At 39.5% G+C, this 14,744-nt stretch overlaps 1 protein-coding gene across 1 annotated transcript in view; it reads right to left on the bottom strand.

Moving 5' to 3' along the window:
• SYTL2 (synaptotagmin-like 2) overlaps positions 1 to 14,744 on the bottom strand; it is a 99,198-nt gene that overhangs the window by 44,628 nt on the left and 39,826 nt on the right. The window contains exons 4-7 of the mRNA XM_006895278.1: positions 11,879 to 11,960; positions 10,441 to 10,555; positions 6,735 to 7,538; positions 2,726 to 2,797 (exon numbers count right to left, since the gene is read on the bottom strand). Coding sequence (XP_006895340.1) covers positions 2,726 to 2,797; positions 6,735 to 7,538; positions 10,441 to 10,555; positions 11,879 to 11,960 — 1,073 coding nt within the window. The remainder of the gene's footprint in view (positions 1 to 2,725; positions 2,798 to 6,734; positions 7,539 to 10,440; positions 10,556 to 11,878; positions 11,961 to 14,744) is intronic.

The raw sequence follows: 14,744 nt of genomic DNA, 5'->3' as shown, positions 1-14,744 counted from the left end.
CCTAAGTCTGTGGAATAAAAATCATTTCCATCTGGAACTATGGTTGCAGCTTCAGATATGAAAACTTCTAGGGGAATCTGAGGGCTACCTGCTGCCTGTATTCTTTCAGGAAATTCTGTTTTCACTTCTCTGGGAACCATTTCTCTCTCAGCTGAACAACTCAACTGGGCTTCTTCAAGTAGTTTCTGCAATGCAGCATCTACATTAGTCAATGCAGTTCTGGGTGGACGAATTGCTTTTTTTATAGTTTCTGAAATTTCCCCTTGAAAAGGCAGTGTCTTATCTTGGGGAGGAAGGCGGGCACCCTGAGAAAGTGGTATATTTTGGCCTGAGGTGGCTCCATCACTAAAAGAACCCTTTCGGTGAAGATGGTGAGGAGCTTCCGCAGCCGTCTGAAATTCCCTCTGTGCCCGTGGCTGGCACTCACCACTTTGACCTTTCTGGAAGACAGCTGCATTTCCCCAAGTCTCTTTCTCCTCTGGAAAAGGATTTACTGTCTCCCTTTCCTCTGAAGAGCTGTCACTCTCTTCCATTACTTTTTCAACAACCTTCCTCTCTGCAGGCTCAGAGTTGGGTCCAGTGGTCACAGGCTCCAACTTGGTTTGCAAGGAAGAAAGTGAAATTTCAGATGCTCCCGTCAGGAGTTTGTCCAGATTAGCAATAAAAGTGCTATGATCAGTCTTTGGAGGAGCTACTGTTTTTTCCACATGTTCATTAATGATCTCTTTAGGTTGCCCGGTTTCTTCCTCCTCCTCAGCTAGATCTGACTTTTGAGGGCATGTTCTACTTTCAGAAAAATCTGGTTCAAGCTCTTGTTTCTCATGAGTGTTTCTACTCGAAGGTGATGATGCAGCTTCTGCAAGCAGCTTCTGTAGGCGGTCACTGAAAGTGTCTGTGTTATCTTTAGGAAAAACACTTGCTTTCACTATGGACTCTTCAATGTCTTGGTCTTTCCTGATTACTGGACTAACACACCATTCTGTACTCTTTTCCACATTTTCCTCTGACGACTCATTTCCTGGCATCTGATGAGTCGCTGTGCAGGGGCGTCTCCATAGGGATGTGGTTTCATCTGGTAGCACCTGAGGTATGCAATTTGAGTTTAACTTCTCCATTTCCTCTCTCGCTGCAACGTTTTTATGGCTCAGAAACTCCTCTACTTCACTGGTACTTTTCCCAGATGACTTAATGTCACTGGATTCTTTATGCTTCTGGCACAGAGAAGGCACAGAGTTTTTGTGGCTTTTGATGGTACCTCTCTTCTCAACATCAACCTCACTGTTTGAATTCGTTCCTAAGTCCCAAAACTTACGCAAATTCTCAAACTGAGAGTGATTATAGACCTGTTCTGTATTGGGATCATCCATTCTTTCTTTTAGAGACAAAATTTTAAAGTTGGGTTTTGATTCACCAGGCAGAAGGCTGCCTTTCTCCAAGGAAGGATGAAATTTATTTCCATCATTTAAGGGATGTTGATATGCAACTAAAGGACTGTCTTGTTCAGAATGCAACCTCTCCACCACTGGCAGTTTTTTCATCGGTTCATTTATGTTGGAGGTTCCTGACCTTGAAGACTGTGTCTCCTTAAGTTTATCTGAGGAATGAAAACTAGAAATATGGGATGTTTGACTGTCCTCATCTAAAACAAGTTGCTTAGCAGGGTCTTGATTATATTGACTCCGATCTTTGGACACATTGAGTGACTTCACAGGCTGATGGGCTTTAACAGAAGGTAGTCCCTGGCTGCGTAAAGATGTGGGGTCTCTGGAAGCTAAGCTGGCAGCAGCTTTTTCTCCTTCCCAAAAGGATATTCTCTCACTCACTCGTTTGTATTTCTCTCTTTGTACTTGGTTCTTGGGAAGCTCATTTGTTTCTTGTTGTAATTCAACCTCGAGCTTTTTCCAAGGAGAAACATCCTTGGCAGCTCCAGATGGTAACTCAGTGTTCTCTGTCTCTAAGGGAGCTTTCAGAGAGTGTGTGTCTCCTTTGCTCTTTCTCTCTGCTTTCGTGCTGTCTTTCCAATTCAGCTCTCTGACAGCTGGAGTGTCAAAATTCTCTTTGGAGTTTCCTCTATTTTTTTCATGGACACAAAGCTTGGACTTGTCTTCATTCAAGATGTCAGCGTCCTTAATGCAACATGGAACCTGGCTTTCTGTGTCAGATCCTTTGAGAGTACTGTAAGAATAGTTGCTTGTTGGGGAGGATATCCCAGGTCCTTCTCCTGGATTTTTTGAACTTTGGCTATAGTCCATATTTTCACTTCCTTGACTCATACCACAGCTTTCAAATGGTTGAGATATGCCATGGTGTTCCTTTGTGGTGCCTTGATGGGATAAATGAATAGATTTCAATTTGATAGTCACATCATTATCTTGGTTATTTGCAGATGGTATCAGACCTCCCTCCACCTGGAATGTTGAATTCGATCCCACAGTCATCAATTCATCTTGGGTAGAAGAAGGGGCTTTTGAATATTTTTCTTTTAGACTTGCATCATCTGTCACCAAGGCAACAGGAGTTTCTGATCTTAAGTCTGTTCTCACCTCAGGCTCTATTCCTTGGGGATGTCTGGAGGATGATTTCTTGTCATCTGAATGAGAACTTCGACTAAACCAGTCTAGGACTTTGGAAATGGAATCATCAGTTGTCTTCATTATCTCAGTAGCATATGGATCAGAGTGCGAAGGAGTCTTAACTTTTAGGGCAGTGAGAAGAGGAAGCTTACCTTGCTGATGGTCTCGGAAACTGCCATCTGACACCTGAGACGGCTCAGGTTCAACACAATGAGACAGTTCATCTGCAACACAGAAATGCTTTTCTAAATAAGAGAATGATCAAAAAGTTACTAATCGTTCACTCAATTTATCTTTTAAAAAAGGCATATTTTCCCAGCATTTTCCTTCTCAGTAGTTGTTCATATTGTTCTCACTCTGGAGTAATAATTCCAATCACCCTAAAATCGGTATTCTACTAAAGTCTGTATCACAGTCAAGAAGGATAAATGTGGCTCTGTGGAAATACGCAACGTAGGCTTAGCTGCAATTTTTATTTGGAGTTCCTGGTTTATTTTAAAAAATTCATATGAATTTTGCATTCTACTCCATGTTGCTACACTTTATTTTGCTCTCAAATCTTTGAGTAAGGCTGCAAATTCAGGTTTCTAGGACTTTGTCCACCTCTGGGCATACTGCCATTACAGAGTGCTCCTACACCCAAGTTTGAGAACCCAAACTTAGGAGATTCAGGGGGGAAAAATTTCAAGAACAACTTTCAAGAACAACTAAACAAAGAATCACCTCCAGAAAATTTGACAGAATTATCTTTTCCAGGTAGATAATTTATTTATTTATTCATAGATGTACATGTACACTTATGTATGTATGTGTGTGTGTGTATGTGTGCAGGCATACACACACACTTAGGAAATGTATATTCCTGGGCCTTACTTCTGATATACAAAATAAAAATATATGAAGAGAGAGCGCAGGAATATAATTATTAAGTTACAAGTTGCTTCTCTGAGCCCAATTCAAACCAATATGAGAATTAATGGACAATGTGATCTCCACTCTCTAATAGTCAGGAGGATAAAGATACTTAAATCCTTTCTAAGCTATTAAGAAATCAGAGAGAATCCTTTCTGATCCTTATCACAGGATACATAATACACCACTTTAGATCAGAGAATAGAAGAGCTTTCTTCCCTTTTAGTTAAAACTCAGGTGTGTCAGCAACTCTCTTCCTTATAAATGTCTCTACCTTATAAATGTTAATCTATGTAATACAAGTATAGGGCTATTCCTAGGTATAATTTTTATGAAGTCAGTCATATTTCAAATGTACTGGAAGATATGCTACCTAAAAAGTTCTGTTCAATCTTAATCAGCAACTCTAGCTAAATGTGAAGACAATAAAAGCCTCTACAAGACTGGATTCACAGTACGTATTGGGTTTCCCCCCCTTAACTATGCACTGTACTAGTACTAGTAGATCTATACCAGTAGTTATGAAGGTACCATTCAAAACTCTTTAGAATTGAGTATTAGTTTGCATTAAAGAATAGGAAGGAACAAAATATTTCTGATTTACAGTTCATCAAAAAGAACTCTAGGCGGGACAGGCACAATTTAAAAAAAATTCTTTAGGCTTAAAATTATTAGAAGACTACAATGGAGCCCTGGTAGCAAAATGGGTTAAGTGCTGCGGGAAAGGTTGGAAGTTCAAAATCACCAGCTACTTCTTAAATGAAAGATGAGGCAGTTTGCTCTCAGAAACCCCACGAAACAATTCTACTCTGCTCTGTAAGATTGCTGAGTCAGTATCAGCTCCAGAGCAGGAGAATAAAACAATGCTAAGTATAGTTAATGATGTGTAGAGATAACTTTGGTGGTTATTTGATTGATGTGTTTCTTTGATGGCTTACTATGGAAATATATTTATCTTAAATGAGAACACAGTAACTTTAGTTTTTTAAAAAATTCTTTTTAAAGAATAATTCTTGAGAGTACATCTGTGTGTCCAAGTCTGACAACAAGTTAAGATATTCAAAGTCCTAAAGTTCGGAGAAAAAGACTTACGATTCATGATTCACAGACTTACAGTTTACCACCTTTTGGGTTCTGGTTTTCTATTTATGTTCCATTATATAATTGTGTGCATTTTGTGGCACTTAGGGGAAAAAGCAGGGCATAAATAAATAAGCAAAACCTTGTTTATGAACTCTCTCTGAGATCAGAAGGGCTGTTAGTAAAGCAAAATGCATCTAGCTAATGTCTACCTTTCAGATTTAATGGTCAAGTTGGGATTTAAAAAAACCAGAAAGCACAAGTAGTTAATATAAAACTATAAAGAGGGAAAGCAGGTACAATATGAAAACCAGAAAATGCTTATAAATTTTTTTCTACTGATAATAAGGAGAAATATCACCAAATAAAAAGTACACTATGTAATTATTTTATAACATTTACTCACATTTTAGTAATTTCCCTTAGTAGAATTTATTTATTAAATAAGAATCTGCTACATTTTAATAAAAAAAAAGGAAAGGTGATCAAATGATTTAAAAATGCCCAATCGAGAGAAAAGTGCTTTGCCTTTTCAGATGAAGACAGATTGACCGGAACAAGTACAAAACTGTATGGCTGGGCAAAGTGATTTGGCATTAACCTTGTACCAAGAGGGAGACAACTGAGATAGGACTATTGCTGTGAACACTTTCCTGACTGCAAAGATACTATTATCAGTTTTGGAGGCAGATTTATGAAGGTTATAAAAATATACAACATTTATCTCATTGTTTCTGGTTTTAAAACATAAGAATACAAAACATTTATACAGGTCTAGGAAAGCAGTTAGAGGTATCACCTGAGAGTTACAAGGTCTTCAGGAAAGGGGCTAAGAGTTGGCTAGTAGCACAAAGCAACAGATTTCTTGGCATTTGACCAGCTGAAGGACAAGCCTCCTTCAGAGCTTTGAAACTCTTCAGAACAAACGGTTGGAGGCTCCAGGCAAGCCAAACCCTGAGGATTTTTAATAGTAATTACTAAGCTAAGTTTTCATCCTTTGCGGGTAAGGGGAGAATAGTAAAGATTCTCTTGAAATTAAAACAAAATCCAACCTTTGGTGAAACAATAGTTGATAAATTTTCATTAAATTAAAAAAAATCCAATCCACTGCCAAGAAGTCAATTCCAACTCATAGTGATCACTAATTGGGATTCTGAGGATGTAAAAATCTTTACCTGAATGAAGACTCAGCTTTCTAACAGAACAGCAGACCTTTTAGTTAGCAATCTGACATATTATGGATGTCTCCAAAGCTCCTAAATTTTCATCAGGTGAGTAGTAATAACATAACTGTTGCATACAAAGGCATTAATATTTACCTTTTTCTGGCTTCCCCCCCCAATAGCCACTGAGTCAGAACCAATCCACTAGCTGACTCTCCACCTGAAGGTTTCTGAGGCTATAAATCCCACAAGAGGAGATTACACAATTTTCTCCCATTAAAGCAGCTATTGGATTTGAACTCTCAGGGAGCTGCTGCTTTGGCATTATTGGGACAACTCTCTACAGATTACACTGCCAGATCACCATAGATAGATGGTTTGCGCCAATGAACACACAACCAATTCATAGCTGACCCTCCAGTGGCTTTTCAGAGGCAGTAAATCATATAGGGGCATATGGCCCATCTTTCTCCTGTGAAGCATCTGGTGGATTCAAACAGATTGCCTTTGGCTTTGCAGTACAATTTCTTAACAGCAGGCCTACCCTGTGCCTTATATGTTGTTGTTGTTATGTGCATAAATCAAGTCAGTCATCTCCAACTCATAGCGACGCTATGCACAACATCTCTGAACCCTGCTGTAAGCTTGATTTAATGAAAAACATTATAATTTGTTTAGCCAAATAATTTATATGTTTTCTTTTTTGGAGTAAAGCACAATGGCCCCAAACCCGATATCCTAGTTTTCTTAGTTATCAGTGACTTAAGAAAACCTGCAAACACATTAATATTATTAAATGGAAAATCATGAAGATTTGTAAACTTTCAGACAAATCATGATTAAAAAGAAAACAGAGTATTATCTCCCAGTAACACCTGCCTGAATGTCAAAGATGCCTGAGAGCTGGAATGCCTAGGAGACAGACTTGTGCTTCAATGGGGCAGATAGGCCCAGCCCTTTCAAGCCCACCATCTCAGTTTTCAGCACATGGTAACAATTCTCTTACCAGCAGGCCTTTTGGAGAACTCTGACCCAGGCTTTGCTAATTCTGATGTGTTAGCTGTGTACTCATTGATGGTGGGTGAATTCTTGAAGGACTGTGTCCTTGCAGTTGAAGCTCCTGAGTGAGAATAGGGTCCATTTGTAGGAAAAGAACCCGAAGTTGCTGGCAGCTGTGGTTCATCTTCTGACATTCCGGGGCTGGAGGCTGGATGACAACACCGTAAAGGCTCTCCCTGGTGGGAAGGCTCAGGCTTATCCTGAAGGCCATCAGCATCCCTTGTCTTTTCCGGTGCATTCTTTAACCTGTTGGATTCCAAAACACTAAATTCTCCCACTTCTCGGCCGTGGGTTAGCGCAGGGTTTTGTGGAAGCTCATCTTTGACTGCAGAGAATCGCACGTGCTTTGATGGTTCCAGTGCATTTGGGGAAGAGGCATCTCCTAAAGAGTGTTCCTTCTCAGAGATTCTCTCATGGATGGTTAGGCCAGGTGACACGGTTTTACTTTTAGGTTCGAAGTTCTGATTAAAACGCAGAGTTTCTGAGTCTGTGCTACTGGAACTGGAGTTGCGCTTCAGGATCCCTCTCGGAGTCCCTTTGGCATTTAGGGAGTCTGTCCTCTTTCTAAGAAAAGACTGATGCTCCCCGTGCAGTAAGTCATTTGACTTAGAGACCATTTTCCTGGCTTTTGGGATTGGAGCTTTGGACTGGGAATTATTCACAGGGCCTGGAAAAGTCTCCTTTGGTTTCTCAAGTATTTGGCTTGAAATATCCGGGACCAGTGACTTTTCTCTTGATGTGGACAATTCACCTGAAAAGGAAACCTGATTAGGTGATATCATCAAATGGAGAGTAACTTAATAATATAAATTTTGTTGATGTTAGATGCCATTTAGTTGGCTCTGACTTGAAGTAAACTAGTATAGCAAGCAGAGCAAAATGCTGCCTGGTCTTGCACCACTGACAATAAAATGTGTAACATATTTACAGGTTTAATGTAAAAAGCATTGGAAAGTTTATGCCTTCACTTCATTGCACTGCATATGGAACATTACTGTGCCTTTATAGACTGTTACTTTCACACTCAGAAAAGTTCCTACAAATGCAAAGAAAGTTAAGAAACTAAAACAGAAGTCACTGAAAATTCCCACATGAAAATCAGGAAAAAGAAAATCTCAGTATATAAAGCAAATGTTCACTTCTGTAAAAAAGTTAAAAAGAATACCAACAACAGCAGATAACATGTTCTAGTAATCTTTTTCCTAAGAGATATTTTGTTGTATTAAGTATGCCAAGAAATCTGGAGAACCACCTGGCCAACTGACTGGAAGAGATCTATATTTGTTCCTATCCCAAAGAAAGGTGACCCAACAGAGTGTGGAAACTATAGAACAATCTCACTGATTTCACATGCAAGCAAGATTTTACTGAAGATTATCCAAAAACGACTGGAACAGCACATCAGCAGAGAACTGCCAGAAGTCCAGGCTGGGTTTAGAAGGGGTCGTGGTACTAGGGATATTGTAGCTGATGTTAGATGGATCTTAGCTGAAAGCAGAGAATACCAGAGGAATGTCTATCTGTATTTTATTGACTATGCAAAGGCATTTGACTGTGTGGATCATAACAAACTGTGGCTGACTCTGAGAAGAATGGGAATCCCAGAACACTTGATCGTTCTAATGCAAAACCTATACTTGGACCAGGAGGCAGTCATCAGAACAGAGCAAGGGAACACTGCATGGTTCAAAATTGGGAAGGGCGTACACCAGGGATTCATCCTATCTCCATACCTTTTCAACCTATATGCAGAAGAGATTATCCGGGAGGCTGGGCTTTATGAGGAGAAATGTGGGGTCAAGATTGGTGGACGATTTATCAACAATCTGCGTTATGCAGATGACACAACCCTGCTTGCTGAAACAGAAGAGGACCTGAAGCACCTGCTGCAGAGGGTCAAGGACTGCAGCCTACAATATTGATTGAGGCTCAATGTCAAGAAGACAAAGATTCTCACCACTGGACCAATTGGCAACATCAGGATGGATGGTGAAGAGATTGAGATTGTTCACAGCTTTAGTTTGCTTGGCTCCACAGTCAACACTCTTGGCACCAGTAGCCAGGAAATTAAAAGGCGCATTGCCATGGGAAAGTCTGCTGTTAGGGACCTCTCCAAAGTACTGAAGAGCAATGGTGTCTCTCTGGAGACTAAGGTGCGTCTGATACAGGCCATGGTCTTCGCAATCACTTGTTAAGCATCAGAGAGTTGGACAATGACCAAAGAGGATAGAAGGAGAATTGATGCCTTTGAGCTGTGGTGCTGGAGAAGAGTATTGAGAATACCATGGACTGCTAGGAAAACAAACAGATTCGTCCTGGAAAGGGTTAAACTGGGTGGCTCCTTGGAGGCAAGGATTCTGAGGCTCTGTCTAACTTACTTTGGACATGTTGTGAGGAGAGATGAGTCCTTGGAGAAGGACATCATGCTTGGGAGGGTGGAGGGACGGCGCAGGAGGGGAAGGCCCTCTATGAGGTGGATTGATTCAGTGACTGGTATAATTGGGATGGGAGCGTCGGAGACAGTGCGATTGGCACAGGACAGAGCAGAGTTTAGGGCTGTTGTGCATAGGGTTGCTATGAGTCGCAAGTGACTCGATGGCACAGAACAATAACAACAAGTATGTCCAAAAGGGAAGGGGGGGAAACCCAGTAATATTGAAACAAGCTAAATGAAAAGTCCAATTCCATTATTCAATTGTTCATTTTTTAATCCCTGAGCAGCCTTTAATGCTCATGGAATCAACCATTCTGTAGATGCTTTTGAAGAGTATTTTCTCTTCACTGTGGGTCCAAAACCTCCTTGCCACAGAGTATTCTAACTCACAGCCTCCTTATTAGACAGCAGAACAGCCTCACAGGGTTCTGAAGGCTATAAAACTTTATAGAAGCAGACTGCTACATCTTTCTCTCATGGAATAGTTGGTAGGTTTGAACTGTCATTGTGTTACTTAGTCCTTAATGATAAGTAGTAACAGTGACTACTATTCCACAAGAGATACATTTAAGTCAATTAAGCCACAAAAGTATCAAATACTCTTGGGAGATGGTACTGATTATTACAGATTAAAACCTATTGTTGAGTTGAGTCTGATTCACAGTGACCTTCATAAATTTTGCGTGGGTGTAAATCTTCATGGGTGGGACTGTCCATCTTTCTCCCTCAGCATGGCTGGTAGATGAGAACTATCAATCTTTCAGTTACTGATCTGTGTACACTATGCCACTCTTGTTCTTGTTGTTGTACTATGCCACTAGGGCTCCTTATTACAAATTAAGGGATTGTAACTGTCAAATGACTTTTTCTTCACAAGACAAACTCTTCAATTAAGAAAAAATAAAAGAACAGCATTCACTCATGAAGGTATGCAATAAATACTACTAAAAGAATGACTGAATGCCTCTTCACTAATGGTGAAACCCAAGGCACAGAGGTCACACTACAAGTGACAGTGTAAAATTGGAATGCATGAATTTTCAGTTTCTGAAATTTCTCCCTCAGGCAGGAAATCAATAAGCATAGAGGAATTAGAAAACCATCAGGATTTTTCACTTTCTCTTGGAAATTATTTTAATAGTGAAAAGAACTCTGAGAATTTCCCTCAATCCACAAATAACAAAGATAAAAATACTTAGTCCATAAAAATAATATTTACCCTCTTTTGAAGTCTGAGATAAACCAGCCCTTCCATTTTTTGATGGTTCATTTTCGGTTTGTTGAGATAAGTGATCGTCTGGCAAACTAGAGCTATTAAATGGATTCTTCCTTTGCTGGGGAAAAATAGTGTTTAATATTAAATTCACTTAAGATATATTAACAGTTACATTAGTATTAAAATATGTTTACTATCTCCTGTATTTGATAGTTTTATCAAGCAAACTCTATCTGTAATGTTTGAAGATGGATGTCCTGATTAATCTGATTACCACATTTTTATTTTAAAAATCCCATAATTCAAACTCATTGCTGTGAAGTTGGAACCATTTCATAGCTAACCCTCCAGCTGGCTTTCTGAAGCTGTAAATTACATGGGAGGAGATTTTCCCTTCTTCCTCCTTTAGAACAGCTGGAGGATTTGAATCTCCTGCCTTTGGGTTGACAGTACAACTCGATCCACTAGGCAACCTAAAACTGTATAAAACATAATAAATTCCAGAGTCTTATAAAGGTATACCAGAAATAGACATTTAAACATAAATCCCAGATTATAAAGGTAGGAAAACTGGGTCTGGGATAGATTAACAGGCCTGGTCAAGACCAAGGTAACTCTGAGAAGTGAATCTGATTAAATCCCCACCAATATTCTTTATACTATCCTAGATTATCAAATGTACTACACTGACATAGAGGGAGCTCTGGTGGCCTAGTGGTAAGAGTTGAGCTCCAATCCCAAGGGCACATCGTTTGAATCCACCAGCTGCTCCACGGAAGGAGAGCAATCTTCTCCCACACAACTGACTGCTTTTGAAAACCCACTGGAAAGTCAGACATGGGTTGGCTCCAACTCGATGGCACACAACAACAGATTAAAGTGGTGCCACAAAGAATCATAACTGATCTTCTCTAGATGGATTTAGAAGATATTAGGTATCTTGAAATACTTCATGGTCATTACAATGATTATCAACTGTAATGGCATAGAGTATCAGCAAATTGATATTTTTTAGTTAATATATTAAGTGAATACCAAGGCTTACTATCTACAATTTCATAAACTGATAGTGTCTCCTATAAACAGATTTCTAACAGAGATTAAGAAAGTTGTGAGTAGGAATAAGGACTGACATGGAACTAAAAAAATTCCATTCCATGTCTTAAAAGCAGCAACCCCATATAGTTTTAGACCTTGTTGTACTCCCTAGTACAAGAAATTTAGAACTTCAACAATGTAATAATAGGGTACTCATTAACTTTTTTCCATCAAAAGAATGACTTCTTATATAAAATATTAAGTTATCTATATTCTTGAACCCAATTATAAAAAACCCAACAATACAAAAGAAGTATTACACAATCTTCATTTCATGATGCTTCGAAAAAAACAGCATTCAGCCCACAAGAAATTCGTTTCTCAAAGTCTGGGTTCAATCTACCTTAGCTGGAGACCCAACTGATTTCCTTGTGTGTTCCTGGGACATATCAGTCACTGAGGAAGCTCGATTCACCACGGTGGAGCTGCAAAAGAAATAACAATTGAGAACACAAAACCTCACCCTTTAAGAAAGTATAAATCATTCTTCTGAAACCAAAGGCTGTGAAGGCAGAATAGGAGAGGAAATATGTGAAATCAAAAGGCTGGGAAGGGTGAGGGAGTTGGGAGCTTAGAGACAAAGAAGCAGTGGAACAAAAGCAGTGGCAGAAAAGAAAGGAAAGAGGTCACATTATTCAGAAACCCTTACGCTTTTAGTACCAGGTATTGTATTGAAACGTGTAGGAATTAAAAAGGTCTGATTGTGAATCAGAAGCTAATATTAGATGCAGAGTGGAAAATGAGGAATTGATCCCAGGAAGAACTGTCATTGGTGAATTAAAGCCCCTAAAGAGCTCAGGGGCCTGGTTCCTTAGGGTGGGAGTGGAATAACAATGTTTACACTGGGAAATAACAGAAGACCCAGGTAAAGCAAGTATCTTGGCAAAGGAACAGAAGAAATAGTGGATCTAAGAAATGTTATGCAGGGAAAGCTACTGGGTTTAAGCAATTTACTAAGACCTTTCAACTCCCTAGCAGGGCTGGAGAAGTAAATTCATATTCAAATAAATACAAAGATAATGAGAAGCAGCACCTTCAGAAGATGGTGAGAAGTTAGAATCAGAGCTGGCTTAGAAGAATAAGAAGGATCATTCTTTCTTATCCAAAGTATAGGATAGCCCCAGCATACGAATGGAGAATTCTCAGAGAGATGAGAGAGGGAGCGAGGAAAAGTGAGTTTAGCAAGGTCTTTAAGGAACAACCACTCTCTTGGCTACTCAGCTGGCTCAGTCAGAAGAGATGATGTTACTGTTGGCTGCCACTTCAGTGCCCTGTTAAACACTACCCATTCTCCTGGTGGCATCAGACACACAAGTTCGGAGAAAATCTCCCACAGTGCTGACATTTCACAGGAGAGATTTCTCCAGGGCCACAGAGACTTGCCAAAACCATTTTTGCTAAAATTATGGGCTAGATGTTCCTAAAAATTCCTTTCCTTTCCCTACCTCTGTTCTGTACTTCATTGATATTTTTATATAGAATCAGCCCCAAGACAGAACTTTCTTTTTCTTTTCATGTCTTTTCAGAATATTTTCCCACAAAATATGTATTTAACATACTAATACATTCATTATTGTCATTAAAAAGATATATTTTAAGTATTAGTTTTACTTGAAAAGGTTGAAATTTTGAGGAATTGTTATTATTATTTTCCTAGAAGGGCTTTACAAAAGATGAGGAAGACGAATATAAAATAGTGTGAGAACAAGAAAACAAGTAAGTGGAGAGGGGTGAAGGGATGCAGAGGAAGGGCAGGGGAAAAGGGAGTAATTTCTAACAGAGTCAGAATGAAAGCCAATAGAAACAGATATTGTAGGGCATCCTCTGTTCTTGCAACAGGTGGGTCACAAACTTACCAGCCACATATTAGCAGCCAAAGTGAAAAGGGGTCGTAACAGAACCCGCAGGGCCCATAAAATAAAAACAGCCAAAAGCTCAAGAACAGAAGACAATTTCTCTCAAGTGTCATTTTAAGAAGTCAGCAGGTGATACAACATCCTTACAGCAGATATTATTATGCTCAGCCTCTTGAAGGGTTTTCTATCATCCTCTTTCCCTCTTTTTATAATAGTTGTTTTGTGCTGTCAAGTTGGAACTTCCAGTGGATTTTTAAGATGCTGTAAATTATGTGGGAGGAGTGACTTCTCCTGTGGAGAAGCTGGTGGATTTGAATGGTATGCCTTTAGGTTTGCAGTAAAACTCCTTACCACCAGAGCACCGAGTTCCTTTGCTGTGTATTTAGAGGACTTGAGATATGTGCTGGTGATGAGGATCTCTTCAGAACAAATCCATTCTCCTGTCACCTACCTTTCCTTCCCTTCCCTTCCCTTCCCTTCCCACTCACCAAGCATAAAGAATACACAGAACCTCTATATTCTCCCTTCGTTCCTTGAAAATCCAATTCCTACCTCCCTAGATCTCCTGCCCTGGCTGCCCATTCTGTACATCATCTTGTCCTTCCTGCTTCCAGAGAGCAAACTAGTCTCTCCCTGTTGGAGTCTATCAAGCTGTGTATTTCATGTTTATTCTGTAACGTTCATTTTTGTACACATATTTCTTATAGAAACTGGGAAATCTTTCAAGATTATTTTGACCATATTTCTCACCATTTGCACTGCCTGGTATACAACTGGTGTATGACTAAAAAAATTTTAAAAAGCCAACTAAATCAGACAGTGGTGGTAGCAGCAGGCAGATGACCATGTCTTCTTTTATCCCTACTGTTTGTCAAATTACAATGAGGCACATTATTTAGGTATTAAACAAAATGCCTTTGTTTGTGCTATTCAGAAAGCAAATTAGAAACAAGGCATCCAGGACACATGATCAGACACTAAAATACCAGGAATACACAGGACTCAATGAGTGACTTTGTGGGTGAGAGAGAGACAGAAAAATAGGGAAAAAAGTTGGGATACTTGGTTAGTGATAGTTCATAAGTTTAAGTAGGAAAAATTAAAATATTAGTTTCATGTTTCAAATTTGACTCAAAAGATTGACCTACTTCATATAGTAGATTTTGACTTTGCTTTTCTGAAGAATGTATGTTGTGTTGTTTGTTGTTAGGTGCCGTCGAGTCGTTTGCGACTCATAGCGACCCTATGCACAACAGCCCTAAACCCTGCTCTATCCTGCGCCAACCGCACTGCCTCCAACACACCCATCCCGATTACCCCAGTCACCGAATCAATCCATCTCATAGAGGGTCT

This window comes from Elephantulus edwardii, unplaced genomic scaffold (assembly GCF_000299155.1).
Source record: "Elephantulus edwardii isolate Elephantulus edwardi_28Jun2011 unplaced genomic scaffold, EleEdw1.0 scaffold00163, whole genome shotgun sequence".
NCBI lineage: Eukaryota > Metazoa > Chordata > Mammalia > Macroscelidea > Macroscelididae > Elephantulus > Elephantulus edwardii.
Note: the sequence above shows the minus strand (reverse complement) of the source record. Positions and strands in the feature narration are given on the sequence as shown.